This window comes from Mesoplodon densirostris, chromosome 7 (assembly GCF_025265405.1).
Source record: "Mesoplodon densirostris isolate mMesDen1 chromosome 7, mMesDen1 primary haplotype, whole genome shotgun sequence".
NCBI classification, from domain to species: domain Eukaryota; kingdom Metazoa; phylum Chordata; class Mammalia; order Artiodactyla; family Ziphiidae; genus Mesoplodon; species Mesoplodon densirostris.
The window spans coordinates 102,155,533-102,183,435 of record NC_082667.1 but is presented as its reverse complement, the minus strand read 5'-3'; the positions used below and the strand labels follow the sequence as shown (position 1 = coordinate 102,183,435).

Here is a 27,903-nt window from a genome sequence, read left to right as displayed (position 1 = left end):
TTCTAAATCCTAATAAATTATTTTCACCTGTGGTGCTTCTTGTGGTAGTAAAGTTATTATGCCCATTACCTAGTTGTCCAATAGCAAATGTCTCAAGTTTCTGACATCACATGGGAAGACTGCATTTTGGATAAGTCATTTTCACTATTATAAAATAATACTATGTTTAAATGAGCACAATATTAAAATGAAGAGTAACTCTGAAATGATCTCTCTATAGCATTTTTCTCTTAAGGGGATAATCTTTTTGAGACCTTTTCATAATGCTCTTAGTTAAAACTGGATTATAGCTCTCTGTGACCTATTTTTTCAACTCCAAACTTTTCAGACTAGCACTTGAGGGGTTCCAACAAGCTTCCTCTCCCCTTCAACCATATTAACTTCATCCATTATTAGTACTTCCCCCTTGTGCCTAAATAGGCTCATTGATTTAGTTCAATCATGAACCATGCAGTTCAATATTCTCAACTTTTAAATCAACAGAATCTCAATTTAATCTAATACATAGTACTCTGAAAACAAGTGCTGAGCAAGTCATTCAATTCATTACATTTCATCTATTTTTGGCATGGCAGCAAGTAAGTCCACATTAAAATGAACAGATTCTAATTTGAGAGAATTTGTCAAAGGCTGTTTATGTACAAGTTTCCATTATTTTATGTGTTTCTTACTTAATTTTACATCAAAGAATTGAAAGTATAACTGCCTTTTTAAAAAATTCAGAAATAATTTTTAACAACAATCTCAACAGTGAATCAAAATAAAATCTTACCTCTGTTTTCACTAAATATACCCTAGTGCATCAAATACTTAAGCATAAAAGATTCAGAAAGAGAGAGACAAGAAGAGAATAGACCAAGAAAAAGATACAACTCTCATATAACCCATAGATCTGTTAACAGGAATTAACAGAAACAGTAGAAGGGCCCCTAAAACGACGAGAAGAGCATGAGATGTTTGTCTCCACACATCTTTTGAAGTTATTAAAAGGAGAAGACCCATATTCTTAATGCCACCAATGGTAGAAACATACCTAATTTTATTTTCCATATCTTCATTATCTGATTCTTCGGAGCTTCTGTACTTATCTGGATCTGGAAGTGTGCTTGGGTCAAATCCATCATTATCATCATTACTCCAATCCAGAAAGGCTTCTTCTTCATCTTTAGCCTAAGAAAACGCAAGGGAAATTGTGGTTTAAGAAAACAGCTCATAAATAATCAGGTCTTACTTCTAGCCCCAAATAAATACCCCTAACTGAGATCCTCAAATTAGAAGCCTTTTATTCTGGCAAAAGCCTCTATGTGACTTTCAGAACCATAATCATTTGCACTGAGAAAGAAAACCCATGTCATTTCAAAAGTAAAACAAAATATGGTTCAAAAAATAAATCACTACTAAGTCCCTTAAACACAATATGGGACAAATTTGACAGTTTAATTACTTCCATGTAACTCAACTATCAAAGAAATAAAATGTAAAATAAATTTGTTTTAGTGCTCCTGTCCACTACGCAAGTTTCAAAACTACCAAAAATATTAGGTAAAAATGTAAAAGGCCAGAAGAGAGAGTACAGAAATATCTGTCTGATAATTTTTTGACTGCAATAAGTCTTAAAACAACAATCAGATCTGTATAAGCTCATTAATAGTGAGGGGCCTTCTAAATTCGAATTAAGTACACAGTCACTAAGAACAATTTAAAAATAAGATGGAATACCAAGAAACAGAAAGTTGGGAACTATCCAGTTTCATGGAAGTAGGGAGGTATTTAGGCTTTTTTACTTTTGTTTTGTGAGGGTTTATTTTTGTCAAAGAACTAAGTAATGCAATGTTAAAATAAATTTACTACACATTTATGTAATGAACATCCCTTATAACAAGTTTATTTCTGGCAGATTGGTTTTGTCACCTGGTAGGTAAGAAATACAAACAAACATTGTCACACGCATTTAACAGATTATAAGCAGTAAGCAGGACTAAAAAACAATTCTGGATGAATTTCTCTTAGTTACCCACTTTATAATTCTTTTTCACACCATATGAGACAAACTTCAATGATTCTTTGATTTCAAATCATTAATGCTGTTTCCCAGAAACTGAATAACAACTCAGCATGGCATAGCAATTGACTGTGCAGCCCTCTACTGAAGTCTGCTTACACTCTTTGTACAGCTCCCCTTGATAACCTCTAAACATAGCCAAAGAAGGAAGAAGTAAAGAAAGTAAGGATTAGTCACTACTGCAAAAGTCCTTTATTGCTTTCTTGGTAAAATTCCTTGCTAAAAATAAAAGGTCTGGAAACAAATATCAGAAGGGAAGAAGAAAAGGCCGCCACCAGAGGCAGTAAGCAGTACAACTCAACAGCATACTACTATACGGTCCACTTGAAAATAATCAAGGATGTCAACAAAAACTGAATGTCATCATATACTGAAGAACACTAATCTCCCAGGCTACAAGATATTTCCAATTTTCCAAAGGAAAATTTGCTCTCAAAGGAATCTGTTATCTAAAGGTGGAGCCAGAGAATTACCAAAGTAATTCTCAAGCTTTTTTGGTCCCATGGTACCTTTACATTTAAATACATGAAGGACTCCAAAGAGCTCCTGTTAAGGTGGATTATGTCTATTGCCATTTAATGTATTAGAAGTTGAAACTCAGAATTTTTTAAAAATTCATGAATTTAAAAGTAATAATAAACTCTACATTATTATATATTAACATATATGGTAACATAAATAGTGTTTTTATGAAAATAGCTACTATTTCCAAAACAAAAGGACTCTGTTTTACATTTTTACAAATTTCTTTAATGTCTGGCTCAGAAGAAGATATCTTGATGCTCATATCTACTTTTGCATTCAATGCATTGTTCTGGTTGAAATATACGAAGAAAATCCAGTCTCTCAGAGATAGGTAGTTGGGAAAGGGAGAAGTAATTTAACAGCCTTTGCAGAGAAGTGCAGTTACTCTCCTTTGATACAATAAACATTGATGAGTGGAAGTTTCTTAAAAAGTAGTTACAATGTGGAATCTGAAGCCATTATCAATAAACTTTCTGTACTCTGTTAACATTAAAATCCATTGGTCTACTTTGCACTTTGAATGGATCTTTTACCAGTAAATGATTTCATAACACTGTGCACCGGTCATGTGGAAAATACTGGTTCACTAAATTATGCATATCTTCCTTATGTGGATCTTCAAATATTAACACATCTCATTATACAATATTTTTAAAAATCATATTTCTTAATATCATGGTCAATATCATTTTAAATGTCTTTCAAAGTATTGGGAAGCTACTGGTAGATATAAGTTTTCTAAAATTCTAATTTTTTCTTAGAAGCTTGAATTTTTTCATTAGCGAGAAATAATTTCAGTTTTTTCTTTGAAGTGTAGTAATAAGTGTCATTTTCCTCTGGCTGCTTTCAAAATTTTCTCTTTATCATATAGCAGTTAGACTGTGATGTGTCTAAGAATGGTTTTCTTTGTATTCGTCTTTCTTGGGGCTCTGCAAGCTTCTTGGATCTATCAATGCTTGAGAAGTAAATTTGGGAAGTCTTTGGCTATGATTTCTTCAAATATTTTTATGCCTCTTTCTTACCATTCCTTCCATGATTGCAAGAACATGTATAATGGACTACTTCACAGTTCTCTTGGTTTTGTTCATTTTTCTTCAATCTTTTTTCTTTCTGTTCTTTGCACAGGGTTATTTCTACTGGGTCCTCGGGTTTGCTGTTGCTTTCTTCTGACAATTCCAAACTGTTTTTCAGCCTGCCTGGCAAAAATTTTACAGTAATTGTGCTTTCAGGCAGGTCTAATACCACACTTGTTTTTGTTTTGTTTAAATATAGTTCCCATTGCTCTGGGGAGGCTACCTATCTGTTTATTTACATACCTATAATTTTCTTTTAATTCTTTTAACATACTTAAAATAGCTACATTGAAATCTATGTTAAATTCAAATCTGGGCTAACAAGAGTTTCTATTGACTACTTTTTCCTGGCCATGGATCACAATTTACTGCTTCACTACATGTTTCATATTTTTGTAGAAAACTAGACACTTTAGATAATATATTATAGAAAAACTGAATTCTGTTAGGTTTTTCTGAGGATTATTAGATTTCTATTCTAATAGACAATTACCTTGCCTGGATTCAAACTGCAAATTCTCTCTAACCCATGGTACTCAGCTACTTATATCTCATCTCTGTTTTGTTCTTATGGCTTCCAACTGCTGTTTTTTTAGCCTGGTTTCCTATGAGTCTACCCTCAGCCTGTGAAATGTGACACTCAGCCAAGGATTTAGGCAGAGTTGGGCTCCCCTCTCTGTGATTTCCTTGCTTCTTGGGTTTTCCCCTAATCTCCAGTTGCTCTGTTGGCTCTGAGATCTGTACTCTGATATGTCAAGCAGAATACTTCAATTAATTGTATTTTAACACCTAGAATCATTTAATATTCTCCTTTAACCTTTACTATAAAGCAAGTGGCCTTCACAAAATAAGTACAATATAATACAAAATAAATTAGAAAGTGAGTTAGTATAAACACCTTAACTCAATATTCCACTGTACATGTTTATCTATTTGAAGGAAAATACAAATTTAAAGTGATGAAAACTTACTTTTAAATGGATAAAACATTATCTGGATTTGTATTACTATGACTCTCTTATAATTGACAACATTCAGGTCTTGCTATTTCCTGATCTATAAGATGATCCCACTGTTGATGCCATACCATATTGTCTGTGCTGCATTATACTCCTCAATTCATGACAATGACAAATAAATTTAAGTTGGCAATCACTCCTTTCAGAAACACAATTTCAACCTACTAAAGCTGTAGAGATGATGGAGAAAGACATTTTCATATTGATCTTTTTTTGTCTTTTAGTTCATTCTTTGAAGGGTTAGAAACATATAACTATAAAAATGTATAATATCTGTATTAAAAAGTATAATGTGCCTCTATTAATGCCTTTAATCTATTAAAAATTTAAAAAACACTATCATCTACAACAAACACAAAGCATAAATAAAAATCACTAAGAGGGTATTGCCATAATGAAAACATTCTGGAGAAAAGTACTGAGTTTATAGTTCTGGCAAGGTCTAGTTTAGAAGTATGCTCTTTCTAGTTAGATAAGGTGGTAAAGAAAATGGACACTGGACATCTTAGCTGCTCTGTCTCTCTCTATCCTTGTGATTTCATGAACCATTTAAAAGCTAATTTATAAATATGGCACCATCCTCACTTTTATCTCTCTCTGGACTCATTTTCATGAGAGACAGCACAAATACTATGATATACCTATCACCTTCCAAATGATTGTGACATATCAGTGTGTTAGAACATCATGGCTGGAAACTCACTGCTCTAAGTAAAAGGGAACCATTTAAGTATTTTAGCAGAAGACTAAACTTGTATCTTACAGATGCTGCACCCTGGCAGCAATGGGAAGGGTGGTTGGAGGGTATAAGATTTGAAGGTAGGATATCAGTTTAAAAACTACAATAATCCAGGTGAGGAAAGGGATTCAATGAAGGAAGTGGCAGTGGAGATGGAAGTGGGGAACAGGTATGAGAGATGTTAAGGAGGGAGAACCAACTAGAGTCTGTGGACTACATGGGTATATGGTACATTTCAGAGAATCATTATGTTCACAAGCATAGTTGTACATGATAAACATGGTCTAAGAAAGTTTAATAAGTATTATGAAGACGCTTTACAAAAATGCCTTCCTTCAATAAGTTTTTATTAAGGAGACATGTGACAGACATACTACTAGGTACTGGGGATATAGCAGTGAATAAGACAGAGTCCCTGCCCTGATGATAAAATGAACTGTTCTAGGATAGTTATCCACATAAGCACTAAAATGAAAGCCATGTTCTTCTATTTCTGCGGAGCAGCCACTAACGAATGAATCGACTCCACTAGCCCTGCTAAATGCTTAACATCTGGTAGAATGCAGCCTTCAACTTATGGATCCTGGCTGTCAACATGCCTCTTTCTCTTCAGGTACTTCCAGATTGGAAGCTGCAACCACTCCTCCCTCACTGACTAATTATTCTCTCATTTTTCTCTACCCTCCCAGTCCTATGGTCACACCCACACTCCTGTCTTAAGGCTCTGAGAAATTTTAGAAAAAAAGTAGTTCATATACACTAAGAGATCAGGGTCACCTCTATGAACTGGTTGTTCCTGAAATACAGTTTCAGAACCTCTGAGAAAAATATTTCACCGAAAATAGGAATACTTTTCCTAAAATACACACTTGGAAGACTCAGTTATTAAGTAGGGCAGATGAAAATATCCAAAAAAGAAATGTAACCCAACTAGCTTATATTTTGCTTTCAGTTTTGATGATGAGAAGAAATACAGATGAGAAGTGGCATTCTTCTACAACAAATTTATGAAGTGCTCTGTCATACATTATCTTACTTCATCTTCAAACTCTATGAAGTAGGAAGAAAAAGAATTATTGTTCCTGTTTTCAAAATTGAGAAAATGTAAGTCAGAAGACTAAATAGCTTAACAAGATCACACAAATATGTACATATGCTAGGTTTTCTCCTACATCATCCTGAATCTCAACTTTCACCATTAAAGCTTTGAATTTGCTACTTGTACAATTATTTCTTCACAATCAATAATATTTTATAAGCTTCATAAAACATATGGGGGTGCTTTCTGTGTCACCTTGTATGTGACCATCCCTACTTTCATGACCCTTGCTCCCAAGCCTCTCTTCTCTGTTGTGTGGAATATTGTACCAGCTTCCTAATGAGTCTCCCTGCAACCATTCTTCTTCTGATCACTCCAATTCTCTGTGTTGTCATTAGAATTTTTTTTAAATAAGTTTCAAATCTGATCATGTCTATCACCTGCTTACAAGTTTTGAAGCCACACTTTCAGATCCTGGAACAAGTCAAGCCCCTTCCCACCTCAGAGTCTGCATTACTGCTACTTCTCTACTGGAATCTTCTTCTACTTCCTTTTGCCTGGTTTGTAGTGTTTTCTGACACCAAACATGTGGTTTCTCTTCAACACTAAGTCTTCAAAGTCAAATGAGTGTCTATCAATTCAATTTAATTCCGACACTATGCAGAGTTAGCATAGACCCCAGGGGTAAAGGGCTCAGTCCCACAAGACTCCATACTCCAGATACCAGCTGCAAAATGCAGTCGCCAAGCTACTTGCCATTCTACCTGGCCGACTACAAATTCAGGGATTCTCACGACCCCCTCCTCAGGTTTGATAATTCTCTAGAACTCAGGAAAGTGCTTTACTTATGATTACCAGTTTATTTATTTAAAGGGTATAACTTAGGAACAGCCAGATGGAAGAGATGCACAGGACGAGGTATGCAGTGAGGATGGGGTGCAGAGCTTCCATGTCTTCTACAGGAGGGTCACCTTCCCAGGACATCAACACATTCACCAATCTGGAAGGTCTCAGAATCTTGTTGTTCAAGAGTTCTTATAACTCAATTTCCAGGCCCAACCTCCTCCCAGGAAGGGGGATGGGGCTAATCACACGCTTAGTCTTTCTGGTGACCAGTCCCCACCCTGAAGCTATCTAGACATCCCACCCTGAGTCAACTCATTAGCATAAATTCAAGTGTGTTGAACAGGGGCTTCTTATGAACAACGAAACACTTCCATCACTCAGGAAATTCCATGGGTTAAAACCTCTGACTTCATTGTCAGGAACCAGGGACAAAGACCAAATATATATTCTTATTATACCAAACCTGGTTAACTTCAAGTAATCAGGTCTCAGATTAAACATTTCTAAACATCACTCTCTCAGTAAAACATCCTGTAGATTTCTCTTCAGTGCTATACCTAGAATGAACTCATTATTTGTTTAATGTCTGCATCCTTTCCTAGGCAGTAAGTTTCATGAGAGTAGGGGCCAGGTCCTGTTATCATTATTGAAATAGATTTCTAGGGCTAAGATGGAGCTGTTCCTGCCTGGGGTGCCACATCAGCAAACCAAAACTTAGACAACTTCCGTGTCCCTATAAATGTCCACTTGACCAGAAATGCTGTATGTCCTGTCAGCCAATCCCCAAACGCCAAGCCAACCCTGGGTCTTCTCACTCCAAACAAGGTTGATTAATGTGGCCCCAATCAATCAGATATCTTCAATTTTTCTCTTCTTTGCTCTTTATCCTATAAAAGCCTCCTGTCTTCTGCCCCATTTTGCAGTTCTCCAAAAGGAAACTGTCCACTTCACGAAATGTTAAAGTCTGTATCACCTAAACTATCTTCTTTAAACATTTTTTAACATTGCTCACTACTGTAGTCATAAAGCATAGAGCAGGTTCTCAATATTTGATAAATATTTAATGTGAAAATATTAAAGTGGAATACAATACTATTAAATATTTTTATTATTTATTAAATACTGAGTATAAAAAATAAAAAATATATAAGTACTTATTATTGATAAGGGTTTAACACTAGAAATCTGATCATATGAAATTTAGATCTGATCATAAGATTTTTATTAATAACTGTCAACCACTTAATTTCCATCTCAGATTTCTCAAGTATAAAATTTACAGTATTTAGGTTTAAGGAAGCTTGTAAAGATTTTAATTAATTGCAGATGCTTGGAAAATATGCAATCAGCACCTTAATGGGAAAACAAATGAGTAGTCAGTAAAGAAAAATGAAATGTGCAATACACCTATAAAATAACAAATTAGTTATGTTTAAAATTCCCTCTAGAGAAACATGCAAGAAAACCTCATGTAAGAGTCTGTATACACACTGAGGATTTATACATACACAAAGAATCTACTTATTTCTATACATATGGACTTATGTATGATCAAATTCATGACCATTACATGAATTTGAATTTCATTCAAAAAATATAGAAACCTCAAGCACTCCCTTCAGCTTGAATTAATAATCATTTGCTGAGTGCTTAGTATATTTAGCCCATAATGGGTATGCAAAAATGAATGAGTTAGGGTCTTACTTCTGAGAAGTTTAAAACTTTAGAATATTGTATAAAATTCCTCTGGTAGACAGGCAACAGAATATATCTTGTATACCTCATTTTTTCTCTAAAAGAGGTATAAATGTATGCTTAAATATGCTTCTACACATGCTATGTTTCCCTTATCTCTTTTTCTTTCTGAGAGCATTCACAACTACAGCAAAAGCAAAAACAAAAATGAAATTCTAATGTTAAAATTGAGTGAGCACAAAATGTCTCAATAAGAAGTGTAACTGGGACTTCCCTGGCAGTCTAGTGGTTAAGACTTCGCCTTCCAACGAAGGGCATGCAGGTTTGATCCCTGCTAGGGGAGCTAAGATCCCACATGGCTTGCAGCCAAAAAACCAAAAACATAAAACAGAAGCAATACTGTAACAAATTCAATAAAGACTTTTAAAATGGTCCACATCAAAAAAAAAAAAAAAAAAGACCGATTAAGCAAACTCTATAAATCAGGGGTCCCCAACCCCTGGTTGGTGGACTGGTGGTGGTCCGTGGCCTGTTAGGAACTAGGCTGCACAGCAGGAGGCGAGCGGCGGGAGAGCAAGGAAAGCTTCATTGGCCGCTCCCCATTGCTCGCATTACCGCATGACCCCCACCCCGTGGAAAAACTGTCTTCTGCGAAACCGGTCCCTGGTGCCAAAAAGGTTGGGAACCGCTGCTATAAATTACAACATTAACTAAACAATAAATGATTCTTAAAAAAAAAAAAAAGGGTAACACTCTTGAAGCTGTATTAAAATTAAAAACAAAGTTATATAACTCCAGAACATCTCTGAGAAATGGAGAGGAGGGTTGATGTGAAGTGAAGGAGAACAGATTATTTCCTTGTACTATACAGAAAGTAAAGGATCATCCCTTAGTGCCACAGTAAATTTTGTTACGCCAAAGACCTTAAATGTTTATAAAGTAAAAGGGAATGATACAATTTCAACCACTCTACTAAGGAATAGAGGTGGAAGCCACATTGCATGAAATGGATTAAGGAGTGAATGGGCATTCTTGCTGGTCAGTCAGTGTTTGTTAGTGAGGAAATCAATTCAGTCTAAATATAGAGAATTATCTTTACTGCCTTTCTGTTTACCATATAGCATTCATAGAAATAAGCTTTAAGAATTGTATTTAAATTTTAGTTATTTAATTCCACTTAGGATTTTTTTTTATGATTTTTTAAAATTTTATTTTTTTATTTTACTTATTTTTGGCTGCAGTGGGTCTTCGTTGCTGCACGCAGGCTTTCTCTAGTTGTGGCGAGCGGGGGCTACTCCTCATTGCGGTGCGCGGGCTTCTCATTGTGGTGGCTTCTCTTGTTGCGGAGCACGGGCTCTAGGCACATGGGCTTCCGTAATTGTGGCTCGCAGGCTCTAGAGCGCAGGCTCAGTAGTTGTGGCACACGGGCTTCTTTGCTCTGCGGCATGTGGGAACTTCCCGGACCAGGGCTCGAACCCGTGTCTCCTGCACTGGCAGGCGGATTCTAACCACTGCGCCACCAGGGAAGCCCCCACTTAGGATTTTTAAAAAGGAACCTCCCCATATTGTATGAATTAAAAGCAGAATGTCAACTTTGGCACCTCAAAATTCCACAAGGAGGGGAAATTCCAAAATTCATGATAAACTATTTCTGATCCTGACAAAGAATATAAAGATTGTGAAGAAAAGAAAATTTTACAGAAAAATGAGGTATTCAAAATACATTCTGTTCTCACTAATAAAGCTTCAAAACAACTTTCTAAGAAAGCATTGGGAAGATAAAAAAATTCTGATTGCTATATACAGCCAACCATTTTCGATAGTTAGAGAGACTGATTTCTGAGATTTACCCAAGCTATAAATCCCAGGTACAAACTTAGAGAAGAAATTATTGAAAACATTTTTATGAGTTATGAGCATAAAAAGATTAATGTTATTATTAAATGTGCCTGCTGAAAATGAGCATCTACCTACTAAGGTAAATGTGCAGAACTAAACCCAAGAGCAGCTGACAGAGCTGAGAAATTACTGTTCCTCCACCATAATGCTAAATTGTAATAGCCTGATTTCCCTTTCACTTTTTAATAATAATGTTATCATACTAATTAAAATATTTTTGAATATTTTCAGTTTATTTCTGTCTCCTAGAAATTTATTCCATAATGGTGACGTTTGGGTTTAGCTGAATACTGATTTAGTGATATAATACAACAGGACTAATAAAACAATGCATAGAAAAACAACTCAATGATGGCATCTAAACACTCTGGAGAGTGTATTACAAGCACTCTTACACCTCTTAAAACAGAGCCAATTAACTGTTCAAGCATTAGTACATTGGTCCCAGTATGCACTCTTTTTAATTACCCAGGTCGAAGCTTGCCTCTGTCAATCAGAGGATATATTCCAAACCTCGCTAAACATAAACTACAAATTACTTAAAATTCCATCTTTCTCTTATTTTGAAATTGACCAAACTAGTCATGATCTGAATTGTAGGCCAGTGAATAAATGCCAACTACAAATCCAAAGTTCTACAAAGTTTCTATATAGGAGAAGAAATTTCCACTTAAAAAAAAAAAAAAGGAAGACAGTAATCATTCAATATTCTTTACAGCAGTAAACAAGTCTTTTCTTCTTCAAAAATGGAAATGAATTATAAATTGCTCCCAAGTTCCCTTAAAATTCCACAATCACTACTTAATTGAAAAGTCACAGAGTTGTCCTTTATTGGAAGTTTTATTTCTTTTAATGACAAAGTATTTTACAAAAGAGTATGTCTAAATGAGCAAAACACCATTTTCCAAAATGTTCTACATTTTGAATCCTATTAACTTGTTATTTCCCCCATGACACTTTAGCAACCAAATAATTGAGTTTTCATTTAAAAAAACTAATAAACCACTGCTAAGATAAGTAGATCTGTCGGAGATAAATCTACTCCAGTAGTCAAGTTTTTACTCCATTTCAGGCTTCTATTTTCAAATTTAGTTGAAATGAATTACACATTAAAACTAGAAAAATCATGATCTGCAGCACATAATAAACAATGGCTTACAATCATGAAAAGATTAACTCTCATTTAAGTTGTTTAAATACATTTTTAAAAGTTTACAAAAGAATATCTTAAGTGCCTTATATTATAGAAAGGCTGAATTACCATCAATTTCCTACATCTTTGCCACCTTCACCTTAAAGGAAATAAAAATATACGATGAACTTTCAAGTTCACTTACTATTTCCTAATTCTTACTCTTCCTATCTATAAAACTTCTCAGCACCAACCTAGTACCTCCTCTGCTAAAACATGACGTGTAGTCACAGTGTATTATTATCCTCATGCTCTCACAAATTTTCTTTAACTAAGAAATCAACTAGCTTATGATTTTAATAGCCAAATTAAAATTTAAAATACAAAATTAAAGTTCACTTGTGCAGTGAAAACTTTCAAATGCTGAAATTCTCTATTCTATTTCCTTACAGTTTGCCATACAGTCATTTATAAGTGAGTTTGAACAGAGGCACAATTAAGATAATCAATTTTCCATTCAGCAAGACAAAAGCAAAGAAATGTTTTGTTTACAAAGGAGAAACATACTTTGAGGAAATCACATCTAACTCATCCACTACATAAATCTGCATGAAATTTCTTACCTTCTGTTACTTTCCCTCTTTGGAAAAAAATAGCTAATCTTGCATATCAATCTCTTTAATATTCTATTTAGCAATCAATGCTTCCCTGGTAAGAAACTAACAAAAAGCAATTTTTGTATATCATTTCAGATGTTGGGCTAAGATTAAATCACCTATCCATATATAATTATTTATAGATAGAGCTGAAACTACAATCTCTAGTGACCATATATCTGAAAGACAGTTTGTTTTGTGCAGCTTTCCAAAAGAATAAGGTAGGCAAATAAGCTAAGAAAAAAAAAGAAAACACAAACATTTTGGTGCATTTTCTAACGGTTAAAGCAGTATAATTGAAAAGCCCATTATTTAAAGGTTAAATTTTAAAGATAAAAATAATGTCTAGAAGACAAATGTTTAATGAATGAACAAATGAATGAATGGATGAAAATTGTATTAAAATTTCACAGTTTACAGATAAGGAAATAGGATTAGATAATTTAAATATAGTCAGTGGTAGAGCCAGAACCCAAACCTTTGGGTTACAATACAAAATTAACCTAAAATCTTTCAAAAAAAGATAACTTAAACAAGTATCTCCCACCTTCATCCATAATCTGAACTACCAAGTCAGTGATGTTAATAATAATCTTCAAATCAACATAAATCCTAAACAATCACTATACAAGAAGCATTATACAAATTTATGAACTCTCATGTGCACTTTGTCTTTTCCTTCCTTTCTTCAGCAAGTATTTATAGATTATTTACATAAGCCAGTTTAGTGAATGAAAGACTTCTAAATTGTAAAGCATCTGCTCATAGAGTTACTTTATTTGTGTGCACACACATATACAAATCTAAAAGAACAGAGAAGATTTCACAGAATAGATTCAAAATAGTCTTGAGAATGAGTCAGAATTTATAGGACAAAGGGAAAGAGAGAGGGGCAGGAAACAACAGGGAGGTTTCAGGACCATGAAGGATGGGACAACAGTGGGTGCCAAAGCTAGAAAAGTAGACAAGGGCCAGCTTGGGAAGGGCCTTGAACGTATGCTAAGGAAATCTGGACTTAATTCTATGGGCCCAACACTATTAACATTTTTTTAAATAGGATTTTTTTTTAAACCATTAAAAAAAATGCCTAGATTCCTCCATCCTCATTTCCCCCCATAATGATAGTAATTGTTATTTTTGAGAATATATGCAATGACCAAAACTACTATAAATTGAGACCCTTTTAAAATGTATATTTTTACTAATGCTAATAGCAACTATATGCATGTTCAAATTAGTAGATCATATGTATGAGAATTATTCAGTTCAGGGTTTTTAATTGAGGTTTTTTTAAAAAATGCTGGCTGCACAGGCATTACTACAAGATGATGCAAATGAAGGTGACATCAACAGATGAGGTTAAAAATATAAAATTTCTATATATCTATATCTATCTATCTATCTATCTATCTATCTATCTATCTATATATATATAAAATTTCTTTAAAGGCAAAGGAAATGTAACCACATCTGTTCTGACTACTACAGAAAGCACCAGATGAGGCAACATACTCCCAGATACAGATGCAGGCTTCCCAGGCCTCCAAAGGTCTGTCTGGAGACATGCAGAAGATACTGGTAACATCTGAACAGATTGCAGATACTGCCAGGTATGAGAACCATATCTTTGATAATTTTATAGGGGTTTTTATATCATCCTGGTAACTCTTCACCTCTCTGCCCCATACCCTCCCTCAAAATGTCCTGGAAATTTCTGGCTCCAAACCTGCTGTTCACCAAATTCAAGTAATTAGTAGCATAATCTTGGGCATAAATTACTGCAACACTGGGTGATAAGAATTGTATAGTTGTAGAATGCTTTAGTAGACAGGTTTTGGGGCCTACCTGAGTTTCATTCCAGAGCCACAGTATGAAGTATAAGGTCAGGAGTAATGACATTATGAAGGGGACTGATTCGCAATTGTGCTTTGAGGTAAGAAAGTTCAGAATTGTAACACTTTTCTTCAAAGCCTACTTTTCCTCTGGAGAGTGGTTAAACTATCCACACAGCCATGTATCTGAAAAGGTCCACAATGGAAAGCTCCAAGTATTAAAGCCATGCTTTTTGCAAATACAAGCATTGACTAGATAGACAGACTTACTTACCTGCCAGTCATTCCTGACTTTACTGCCTACATTATAATCTCGGCCTTGTGCAGGCTCCTGTGAAGGATGCAGAAGGAGAATGAAACAGGATGCCTGAAGAATGCTGGTGGCACAGGCACCAGTATAGGATGTTGATGTGAATAAAGGGAGCCACCAACAGACAAGCTTAGAAATATAAAAATTTCTCAGAATACTTAAAAATCTCAAGAAAGCTGGCCGAAAACATAATTCCTGATCACCACAAAAGATGGGTGATAAAGAGTTGACACTGTTGTACAGTGAGTATAACTGCTACAGAAGTCAAAGAAGGAATTCCAAGAGGGCTGGAACACACAGGGAAGGCTTCATGGAAGATGGGAAATGGATATGAGACTGAACTTTGAATAATGGGAGGATATCAGAAAGATAAGTGAACACACAGACATACACGGAAATGTCACTAAACATGGGCACAGTTGGGAGAAGGCTGAAGTAGAGAGGATGCATGTTGGAGGGGACTGCAGAACAGGTGATATCTAGCAGTTCAGAGCTAAACCTTAACCTTAGTTATAGCAGGTATAAGCTGTGCATCTAAGTTTTCATCCCCAGTGTCACCTTCTGGGCTCTTTATTTCTGTATTTCCAAGGTTCCTCATTTCTAAGTATATTTATCCATTATTTTATCATAAGTATTCTCATGGGCTTCCCCAATCCTCTGTGGAATGGAACTTGGTATAATAAACAAATTTGGATGGAATTGTAGGGTAAGGTCAGACTACGGAGAATCTGGAATGTTGAAAGAGTAGTTTAATGAATGAGGACGTCTACATGGGTTCTTAAACAGAGAAGTGGCATTTTTTTAAAAATGTGGTATTTGAAAAATTCATTCTAGCAATAAGCATCATGCTGAAGCAATTAAAAAATTTTTTTAAATTTTTTTTTAAAAGGGGCAGGAGTAGGCAAGGGTGTTGCAGCGCTACAGGTACCAGGCGACAATCAGAAGACACTGAGAACAAAGCGGCAGTTCCAGAAGAGCTGAGGGCATTTGCAACATATTGTCCTCAGATCCTACACAGGCTGCAGTTGTCGTTCCCAACAAGGCACTCGTAGGCGGAATGGACAGTGTCTCTCTCAGCTGCGGTTTATCATAGTGATATGGATTGATAGCTCCTGAACTGATGTCCTATTTCTATCAAATTATATTTAACCTTGTAGAGGACACAGTAAATTTACCAAATACTCAGAATAGTGAAATTCTCAAGGAAGGAATTTCTTTAAGGCAGCCATGCATCTATACTTTAGCAAATATTTAAGATCTATTGGTCTGTTCTGTACTGCCTGATCCTATGTCAAGTTTCATATATTTTTATCTTTTTAAGGAGATTCAATACATCTTTTTGAAAATCTCTGCTACAAAAGAAATAACACTGCTATTCCTTAACCTATTTAATTATTGAAAACTTCTATTTACTTAAGATTTGGTATGTTATACATAGAATTTTCTTTATAATGCCTCAAAATGTCAGAACGATCACTTATGTTTACGATGTGCCTATACAAACCTAACAAGAAAAAAAATTTCTTCTTTCTCAAGCTTCTCATTTTCATTTTTGGCTGTGCTGAAACTGTGAGTTTGCTCTTTAATTCTCGTTTACTTGTCTCATAGCAACCATAAACACACACAATAAATTACTAGTTATAACTAAATAACCTTTTCAAGGTTTCTTTATATATTGGTACAATTCAAGTTATTCTAATACAGGCTTCAGAATTTAGTGTCTTTTTTTTTTTTGATTCATTTCTGGCTGCACTGGGTCTTTGTTGCTGCACACAGGCTTTCTCTAGTTGCAGGGAGCGGGGGCCACTCTTCCTTGAGGTGAACAGGCGTCTCACTGTGGTGGCTTCTCTTGGTGCGGAGCACTGGCTCTAAGAGCGCGGACTTCAGTAGTTGTGGCTCACGGGCTCTAGAGCGCAGGCTCAGTAGTTGTGGCGCACAGGCTTAGTTGCTCCGCGGCATGTGGGATCTTCCCGAACCAGGGCTCGAACCCGTGTCCCTTGCACTGGCAGGTGGATTCTTAACCACTGCGCCACGAGGGAAGTCCCTAGTGTCTTTTCTATGGTCAACTGTGTTGTGGCTCAAATTTTATCAGCTGAAAGTACTTTGAAGTCATAAAAAAACTAAAACCTCCATTACTGAAACACAACTGGAACTTTCAATTAAGTAGAAATTGGGGACAGTGGACTTTTAGGTGAAAGAAGCAGTATGTGTTATGGGTCACTACAGATTCAACTCCATCTCTTGTCATTTTGATGCTGACAGGTTATGTAATCATAATAAAAAGTGAGGAAGATAACCTGGATATATTGTAAAATACTGAATTATTAAGGAAAGGTAATACCTATAAGAATTCTGACATCTATATAATCAATATACAGTTTACAAAGCACATTTTTTATGTTAACTCAATTCTCAAACAAATCTATTTGATGGGCTTTTATTTCTACTTTATAGACAAGGTAAGTAAGACTTAGAGACCTTAAATATCTTGGCCTAAGGCCAAAATGCTGGTGAACAGCAGAATCTGGACTAGAATTGGGTCTAACTACATATTCTATGTTCTTATCACTATATCATAACATCTTATGGTGCAGAAAATTAGACTTAAACCATAGAGATGAACACCAAGAAAATCTACTGGTTAGGCATCAAAACTATTTTTTAAGGGGAGAGGGGAGAGTGGTTGATAAATCTTGTCAAATATATCAACATCTATATCTCACTTCTAGTCTATTACCAGTATATATAGCATGTCCAACTTCCTCAGTAAAATGCTTTTGTTTAAATGAACTTAACCAAACTAGGAAAGTACACAGAGATTTTGCAGCATAAAGCCTAATCTAGAACAGCTGTATAGTCTTTCACAAATCTGTGAGTGCATACTGCACTTATGCAGAGCATACACAGAGATAGTCAAGACATGATAATATTAACAGCTATATTTGATTACAGAAGTGAAATGGCATATAAACTTTGCAACCAGAAAACAGTATATTTTACTTATACCATCACTTGGGTTTTTGCATAATAAATAAAAGAGTCGAGTGGCTTCTTTGGTCAACATAACTCAAGACTAAGAGGGTGGAGGCATATAAATTAAATATGTGTAAGTACTTCCAGATAATTGAAACCATGCATGGTTCTGCAGATATGTTATTAGTAAATTCATGTTAGAATTTGATAGTATTGTTACCCCTTATTTGAATTTAATGACATTCCATAAAAAAAAGATGATTTTTACAGTTCAGGGCCTATAATACAAAGGGCTTGGTATCTTTATTTTCTAATCATTATCCCTCTGTGCTAAGAAGATATGTCCATAAAGTGACTGACAGGGCTATTAAAATCCATGAGTCATAATCTTAAAAATAAGATGTATAAGCATAAAAAACACTATCTCAAACAAAGCAATATCTATTTCCTCTGAGAGAAAAAGTTATAAAAACCAAGAGTAATTTAGTAGCTAGAAGTTAGGGGGGTGGGTGGTAGAACATTAATATATTTTTAACCAGTGTTTTTAGCTGACTATGATTTTCAGGTTATTTCAGATGAGATTTTATCCTTTGCATCAGAGAATTCACGAGTGACCTGCTCAGAGCCTAACAAACTTGCTGTACCACAATCAGTTTTTCTTAAGAAAATTTTTTAAAAAATCAATGACGGGCCTCCCTGGTGGCGCAAGTGGTTGAGAGTCCGCCTGCCGATGCAGGGGATACGGGTTCGTGCCCCGGTCTGGGAGGATCCCATATGCCGCGGAGCGGCTGGGCCCGTGAGCCATGGCCGCTGAGCCTGCGCGTCCGGAGCCTGTGCTCCGCAACGGGAGAGGCCACAACAGTGAGAGGCCCGCATACCGCAAAAAAAAAAAAAAAAAAAAAAAAAAAAAAAATGATTTACTACTACTCTCTCTTTCTTTTAATGGGGGACAGAATAGAATACCTTTGGAATTGCCCATAAATGAAGATGAGTTGACACTCATCTTCATTTATGGGCAATTCCAAAGGTATTAGAACACATCACATAACATGCTCTTGTGCTTTCCCAGGATTGGAGACCATTTAAATTCTTTTCATTCCCTTTGGTTTGTTAATCTTAAAAGCTTATCAATTTCCTTGTTCAGCATTGAAGTAAAATAGTATGTTTAATCATCATAAATTTGAAATGCCTAACAGCCACCCAAATATTAAGTAGGCAGTTAAATATACAAATCAGGACCTCAGGAGAGAGGTGAAGGCTAAAGATACAAATTTAGGATTCATAACATTGGAATGATTTGGGTTTTTCTGGCTGAAACTGTTTTATTTATTTTTCAGGGGATGGGGGTTAGATTAAATTGCAACAGGTTGAGTCAGTGCAAAGTACCACAAACAGTAATGAGAGACTTTTAAATTGGTTCATGCAAAAAATTGTTTGTGGAATGATATTTAAAGTGCTGAGAATGAATGAGACCATCTGAGGATGAGCAAAGACAAAGAAAAGAGGTTCATGGACTGTGTTCAGAGGCATTCCAACAACTAGAAGTCCAGGAGTAAAAGAGAAGTTAGTAAAAGAGAGGCTTCCAGGGAGATTTTCAGAACTTGACAGTCTTAAAGCTTAGTAAAGAAAGGTTTTAAGAAGGAGAAAATGAACAAGTGGGTCAAGTACTGAGAGGTCCAGTAAAATGAAGACTGGGAACCAACCACTTGCTTGTTAAGATGGAAGTTGATGATAATTATGAAAAGAAAAATTTCAGTGAAGTGGAAGTAGTACATCCTGAGCAAGGAGACTGGAGAGATGAAGAATAAGGAAATGGTAACAGAAGCATAAAAAATTCTGTGGAGTTTTACTATCAAGGGAAATTGACAAAAATGTGACACAACTAAGTGCATCCAATATGTGACAAAACTAAGGGAGAATGCAAATCTAGGAAAGGATGTTTTCCCCCTTATGATGAAAGACATAACATGTTTGTATGCTAATAAGAATGATCTGGTAAAGAGAAAGAAACTGATGTTACAGAAGAGACATGGAAAAATTCAAGAACAAAGTTCTTGAGTAGAAGGGAAGGGATGAGATCCAGAGCCCAAGTAGAGGCTGGCCTTGGATTGGAGATGCGACAATTTATTCATGGTAACAGATGGAAAGTCACAGATGCAGGAAGGAATATTATATAATATAAAATAACCTCTTGGATTATTACTATTTTCTCAGTAGTAATCTGAGAGAGTCTGTCAGTGATTGATCTTTTTTTGTGTGAATCTTTAAAAGCAATCATCATAGGCATATGTTCTATAGAAAACAGGAGTAGCCAAGAAGTGGGTTCAAGATCTGGTTCTACCAATTCACCACCTAAATAACACCCGCCAAATCTTCTTTCTCATCTGTATTATAATACCTCAGTTGCCCAACTTACCTTATGGAGTGTTGTGAATGCGAGTACAAACTATTTTGAAGTTATTTAGAAACAGCAGTAAGTGTTACAAATGTACATAGTGATCTGGCATGGGCTGTAGAAAATTTACATAGGAATACTTAGCAACTGATGTGGGCAGTATCTTGAGATTCTGAATGTTGTTTAAGATAGATACTTCTGTATTAGAAATTCCCATAATCACAGACTGTTTAAATTGGAAGGCAGTATATTGAAGTGGTCAAATTATGAGTTTTAGAAGCAGGTGGTGCGTGGGTAGGGGTTGGTTGAATACCAGCTCTTCCACTACTAAGGGCTAATTACTTAATCTCTACTAGACCTCAGTTTCTTCTTGAAATGAGGTAGGGTGATAGCAGGACCTGCCTCATTGCACATTTGTGTAAGTATTCAAGATGTGTTAGCAACTGATTGTTACCAAAAATAATTTAGTTCAACCTCCTTCTAGAATAAAGGAGGTCACAGAATTGGGGGATGGGAATCTTCCCTAAGGTCACAGTCATGCAGCCCACTACTACAGAGTTGTTACCTTCCAAGCCTATGTGTTCTCTGAAAGCAAAGAAGAAAACAGCATATATCATACCCAGAATTTCATTCCATTATAGACTGATCTGAAAGGCAAAAAACTATTGATTTTCCTGTGAATCTCATAATTCCTAATATTACAGAGAAAGTAAAGTCTTGAAGTATAATCACTGCTCTTTTGAGTCATATAGGTAAAAAGTTATTTTCGGGCTTCCCTGGTGGCGCAGTGGTTGAGAGTCCTCCTGCCGATGCAGGGGACATGGGTTCGTGCCCCGGTCTGGGAAGATCCCACATGCCGCGGAGCGGCTGGGCCCGTGAGCCATGGCCGCTGAGACTGCGGGCCCGGAGCCTGTGCTCCGCAACGAGAGAGGCCACAACAGTGAGAGGCCCGCATAGCGCAAAAAAAAAAAAAAAAAAAAAAAAAAGTTATTTTCAATTCCCTTTGGTATTCCAACCAAAAATAATTAGCAACCTGCTGAGCTACAATTCAAGTTTTAATGCAAACTAGCACAATGTGTCCTTAAACAGAGAGCATATCAGAAAAAAAAAAAAAACCCACAGTATATCCACCCGCGCTTTTTTAAAACCAGTGTTTAGGATTTTAATGTAATCATTATTTTAAATGGTAGGATCAACAAAGAGGAATTAATGCAGAGAAAGTCATTACAGAATTTTAGATGTGAAAGAAACATTTTAAAAATAAATGAGGGGGGCTTCCCTGGTGGCGCCATGGTTAAGAATCTGCCTGTCAACGCAGGGGACACGGGTTCGATCCCTGATCCAGAAAGATCCCACATGCCGTGGAGCAACTAAGACCATGTGCCATAATTACTGAGCCTGCGCTCTAGAGCCCACGCGCCACAACCACTGAGCCCGTGTATCACAACTACTGAAGCCTGCGCACCTAGAGCCCATGCTCCACAACAAGAGAAGCCACCACAATGAGAAGCCTGTGCACCACAACGAAGAGTAGCCCCTGCTTCTCACAACTAGAGAAAGCCCATGCGCAGCAACGAAGACCCAACACAGCCAAAAAAATAAAATAAATAAATGTTTTTTTAAAATAAATAAAAATAAATTTTAAAATAAATAAAAATAAATGAGGAAATGTTAAAGACCCAGAGATTTTAAATGATTTGTTCAAGGTCATGTCACTGTCCCAGAACAAGCAAGAAGCATGGTGTCCTAATTCCAGACTACTGTTCCAAATCCTTTTTCATTATAATACTTTTGTACAATATTAGCTAAAATGCATTTTCTGTAATTTCCTAAAGTACTAAAAGAAATAAAATCAAAGTTAACAGACATACAAGAAACTTAAAAATCTGACCTCCCATCTATCAATGAAAAACAACAAATTTTTAAACTCTACATAATGGCTTAAGAGTGTGTTTCATGATACCTTATTATCTATACAACTGAGGATTAACTGCTTATATTATGGATGTCACCATGAAATTATAATGAGGTTTTTAAATGTAGTCAAACAGACTGCTAAACTCCTTGTTTCACCCCAATCCTCATGGACTACGTGCTTGCTCTTACCTAACCACTGCCTCCAGTTCCGGGTGAAATGCAGAATTAGAACATGGATGGAGCACCCTGAGATCATAATGGTTGAGAATAATCTTCAAACATTAGCACAAAAATTGGGTCCATTTCTACCTGCTCCCAGATTTTAAAAAATGGGATGGGAGGCAACCCAGCAATCCCACTACTGGGCATATACCCTGAGAAAACCACAATTCAAAAAGAGTCATGTACCAAAATGTTCATTGCAGCTCTATTTACAACAACCAGGACATGGAAGCAACCTAAGTGTCCATCAACAGATGAATTGATAAAGAAGATGTGACACATATATACAATGGAATATTACTCAGCCATAAAGAGGAACGAAACTGACTTGTTTGTAGTGAGGTGGATGGACTTAGAGACTGTCATACAGAGTGAAGTTAAGTCCGAAAGCGATAAACAAGTACCGTATGTTAACACATACATATAGAATCTAAAAAAAAAAAGAAAAAATACATATAGAATCTAAAAAAAAAAAAAGGTCATGAAGAACCTAGGGGCAAGATGGGAATAAAGATGCAGACCTACTAGAGAATGGACTTGAGGATACAGGAAGGGGGAAGGGTAAGCTGGGACAAAGTGAGAGAGTGGCATGGACATATATACACTACCAAATGTAAAATAGATAGCTAGTGGGAAGCAGCCACATAGCACAGGGAGATCAGCTCTGTGTTTTGTGACCACCTAGAGGGGTGGGATAGGGAGGGTGGGAGGGAGGGAGATGCAAGAGGGAAGAGATATGGGGACATATGTATATGTATAACTGATTCACTTTGTTATAAAGCAGAAACTAACACACCACTGTAAAGCAATTATACTCCAATAAAGATGTTAAAAAAAATGGGATGGGAGGGGGCAGATTTTAAGCAAATACTACTATGGAGGATAATATAGAAAAGCAAGAAAATGACTTCAGAGAATTCTTGAATAACTTGGAGTGATTCTTTCATCTAGTTTAGAGAGGATGTATGCTTTTAGTTTTCTTTTTCCCCCATAATTCATAATTATTCCATGGTTAAGCAACACTCATGATGCTCAATTCTCTACCGGGAAGTAAACGGAGTTAATAAAAATAAATTCGTTTTAGACCTGACAATTTGACCACTTGTTAGTGAATCTCCTAAAGGTTTACTCTCGAAGGATATGCTACCACAGGATAAAACAACATTTGGGAACTCTACATAGACTTTACTTATCTAAGATGTGTCCCTTATTATCATAAAAGGACTACTTTATATTATTGAATTGAAAGCATTAACACTGTCCAAATAATAACCCTGTTGTGAGACAGAGACAGAGAAAGGAGAGAAATGTTCCCAACAGCTTTATGAGAAAGCAGGAAGCCTTTGGTTGGGAGGCTGCCCTAGATGACATTTTGTTATAACCTAAATAAAACGTAAGAAAATAAAACCTGGTATAGCTAATACAGTAGGGGCTAAACGACAATCAGCTAGAGAAAGAGTTCTGAAATTAGACAAACCCAAGTTCAAATACCAACTCTCTGGGTTGTATAACTTCATTTAAATGATTTAATCTCTCTGAAGCTATTTCCTCTTCTGTCAAATTGGTATGGTTTCTAGGATGTCCTACGTTTGGAGAAAGAATTAAATGAGATAGTGCATAGGGAGCCCCTGGCCCACACAGTACACATATTTTATTTTCCTTTCTCTCCCCCTTCCTCACCATATTTAAAACAGGCAAAGATATCTGTAAAGTAAGGTCTTTATGGATCAGGCAAGTCTTTGGAAATGAAGTTAAGGCCTGAAGTGTTGAGAAAAGTGAGTAGCCCTCAGATTAGGAAGTCGGGGGAGGGGGAAAACCACAAAACAAAATGAAAATAATTCATGAGGGATAGCCAGATTTCTAAGTAGGAGCTTTAACTAATAAGCAAAAGAAAAAAAAAATGAAGATTCTTAAACAACAGACTAATACAGTGAGAGCAGCATTTTGGTAGGATGAGTTTGACAGAACTATGCGAGGCTGGTTGGTGAAGGGGGTATCACAGGGCTGCTATGAGCTGCACGACTCCAAAAGGCATCATTAGCACTATATTGTATGTGAATCATACCTCCTAGAAAATAATTCTAAGAGTCTGGAGCCATTTAGAAAGTTTTTTGTAGCAGTATAGTTTGATACAACAGAAATCTCAAATTGGAGTGGATGGCAATGGGAAAGAAGACTAGAAAAGAAACATCCATCAGACTTAAGGAAGAAAGCACTGGGTAGTTCTGATAAATCCTTTGAGAATAAAATTAATGAATGTGCTCCATACCTGAAAACAACTCATAGAATCCTTGTTTCTAACAAGCAGGTGTTTAAAAAACTTGTTTGTTGGTGATTCTAACCTGTTTGTAATTAATGAAGATCGACAATATTTAAACAACTCATCGAAAAATGATCCTAACAAGCAGAAACAAAAAGTTGCAGCAAAGAGCTAATTATTTATAGTTCTGCTCTCTAACAAGCAAAAACAACCTTTTCTCCTCTCTATCTAGCATAGAAGGATGTATTCAGAATATAAACTCTGATTCTGTAATACCCACAGTATAATATATTAAAATATCACACATGCATAGAACTTAGAACGCTCTTAAGGGCTTCCCTGGTGGCACAGTGGTTGGGAGTGCGCCTGCCGATGCGGGGGACGCGCGTTTGTGCCCCGGTCTGGGAGGGTCCCGCGTACCGCGGAGCGGCTGGGCCTGTGAGCCATGGCCGCTGAGCCTGAGAGTCCGGGGCCTCTTCTCCGCAACGGGAGGGGCCACAGCAGTGAGAGGCCCGCGTAATGCACACACACACAAAAACGCTCTTAAGAAGGCATCCAATTCAATCCTTTCCCAGAAAAGATGGTGCCTAACCCCCTTCCCCGGAAATTTTCAGAGATTCTGCAGCTCTTGTGGTAAGGCTTTTCAAGGCATCTAACCTAATACCTTCCGACAAGAGCTTAGGCCCACAGACTCTCTTCCTGTACTAAAAGAAAATGGAGTCTATCATAATCATCTGAAAACTATACTTGTATATATTTCTGACTGTTTTTAAATCTTCTCAAAGTCTTTTCTCCTCTAGGTTAGGCCCTCTTAATTCCTTTGACCTTCTTTTATATCTTTATAAAAATAAGGTATATTTTCCCAGATTGTTTTATCTCAAATATCAGGCTTGCCATTATAATCACACTAAGCTCCTCATCTTTAATTCACATCTAAGGTTTCTATGCCAAACTGATCTATGAAAAAGAAATTTCCACGAAGCCAGCCTTCCCACAGAAAGCAGCCATGAAGCCTAACAGCTATCCCATCTTGTAGGAGAGAGGAAACTACCATTAAGCTACCAGTTAGACTAACTATTTACAGAGCTTTCTTCAGGATAAAATACTGACTCCTTTTTGATGCTGTAAAATTTTGTGCTCACAATTCATGTGGTACATCAAGAAAGTGAGAGTTTAAAGAGCACTTCAAAAATGATTAACGGGAAGTTTTAAACACTTAATACACATGGCTTAGTTCAGAAAAAGCAAAAAGGTACATAAGAGTCCATCTATAAATATAGTGGTAGTGATAAAAATAAACTTTTTTCCCTCAGGTCAAAAAAAAAAAAAAAAAACCAATGTAAAAATGCTCTAAGCTGCATAAGGAAATTTGAATGTCAATATAAAAAAAGACTCCATGATACCATGGTAGAAGAAAGTTCTTCCCAGAAATATAGTTACAAGAACCACCTGGGCATAGCTTTGATTAAGTGCTTAAAGAATCAGGGAGTTCTACATCTATCTGGAGTCTGGACCAGATGACCAATGCTATCGTTCTAAAATATAAATCAGGTTATGTCAGAGTTTTCCTGTTTAAAACTCTACCAGGTTCACTGTTAACTACAGCTCAACCCTGAAGTGTGATGTTACTTCCTTTTCCCAGAATGCCTGTATTTTCTTTCTTCATAGCAAAGTCTACAGTTTTTTTTTATTATTATCCAACTAAAATGATACTGTCGTTTGAATACATCTGCTATCACACTTACTAGATAATACACTAATAATCTGTTTATACATTGAGCTTCCACAAAGAGAGAACCCCTTGAAGATTAAGATGAAGTCTAATTAATGTTCATATATCCAACGCAATGTTATGGACTAACTTGTGCCTCCCCCCCAAATTCATATATTTGAAGCCCTAACTCTCAATGTGACTATATTTGGAGATACAGCCTTAAATGAGGTAATTAAGGTTAAATGAGGTAAAAATTAAGGTTAAATGAGGTCATGGGGCTCTAATCTAATAGGACACAGGCGTCCTTACATGAGGAGGAAGACACACCAGAAATTTCTTTCCCAGCATGCAAGAACAGAGGAAAGGCCATGTGAGGACACAGTGAGAAGGCAGCTATCCACAAGCCTGGAAGAGAGGCCTTACCAGAAACCAATCCTGACAGCATCTTGATCTTGGACTTCTAGCTTCCAGAACCATGAGAAAATAAATTTCTGTTGTTTAAGCTACCCAGTCTGTGATATTTTGTTATGGCAGCCTGAGCTGACTAATACCAAGAAAGTATTTTGGTCAAGAGTGTTTTTAAAAGCTAGTCTTAAATAATCCACAAATTAGTAAATTCCCTTCAATTACTAGCACATATTTTTTGGACAACATGTCAAAGTTGGAAAAGTATGCAATTATACCCGTAAAATCTTGGTCTTGACATGTGTAAGCCACAACAAAACGTTTTGATAGGGTAACCTTGAAATAAGGGACATTCTGACAAGGCTAATTTGATGAAGCCAGGTCAGAATGACCCCAATAGAAGGCAAAATCAATTTTTTTTATTAACAAGTATTATGTGCAGAGATAGTGATGATTCTTAATCTATTCCTGCCTGTCACCTATCCAGAGCTGGCAAGAGTGGTAACATTAGGAGGCGGTCACTGTTACCTATTTTACTGTCATAGCTCAATAATAAAAACAGGGAAAGTAAAGGATTTTGTTCATCTTTTTTGTACTTCACCATGTCTCTATATCAAACAGCCAGCCAAATGTTACATAACCATGTGCTTCTAAAGCCTACTGCAATTCTTATTACATGATCTTTCATCAGTAGGAGCGATGCAGAAGTTATTATTTTAGGAAGATTATATTATTTATGAATATGGTTCCTTCACAGGTATTTGAAGAAGAACCCAAGCTAGAGTATAAGCTAAATGTTGTTCATGTAAATAGGAAGCTGTTTATCTTTGGAATAACACAGCAAATTAATTAAACTCAGTGTTTAGAAGACTTAGAAAATTCTAATGGGAAAATTTTTTTCTATCCTTAATTCCAGTTAATGCTGAACATGGAACTCTATGAAAGCTATAATAAAAGCAAAAGTATTTCAGTTCTATTTAGAGGCTCTCCTCACTTTATAAGTCAGTAAACTGAAGTTAGAGCAATTAAGTGACTTGCCCAAGTTCACAGACCTATAAAGTTTTTGAATTAGGATGAAGAAACAAGTGTTTGTCAACAACCCCCAAGTTTTCTGCACTAAAACATGGCTCTGGCAACCAACTGACAAAGAAAGGCAAGTATTTACCCAGTCCTCAAGATAGAGAATCCCT

General features: G+C 36.2%; 1 protein-coding gene across 1 annotated transcript in view; it reads right to left on the bottom strand.

Annotated features, from left to right (window-relative positions):
* The window catches only part of DDX10 (DEAD-box helicase 10), a 273,250-nt gene that overhangs the window by 28,294 nt on the left and 217,053 nt on the right, over window positions 1-27,903 (bottom strand). Inside the window, exon 17 of the mRNA XM_060104813.1 lies at window positions 1,034-1,170. Coding sequence (XP_059960796.1) covers window positions 1,034-1,170 — 137 coding nt within the window. The remainder of the gene's footprint in view (window positions 1-1,033; window positions 1,171-27,903) is intronic.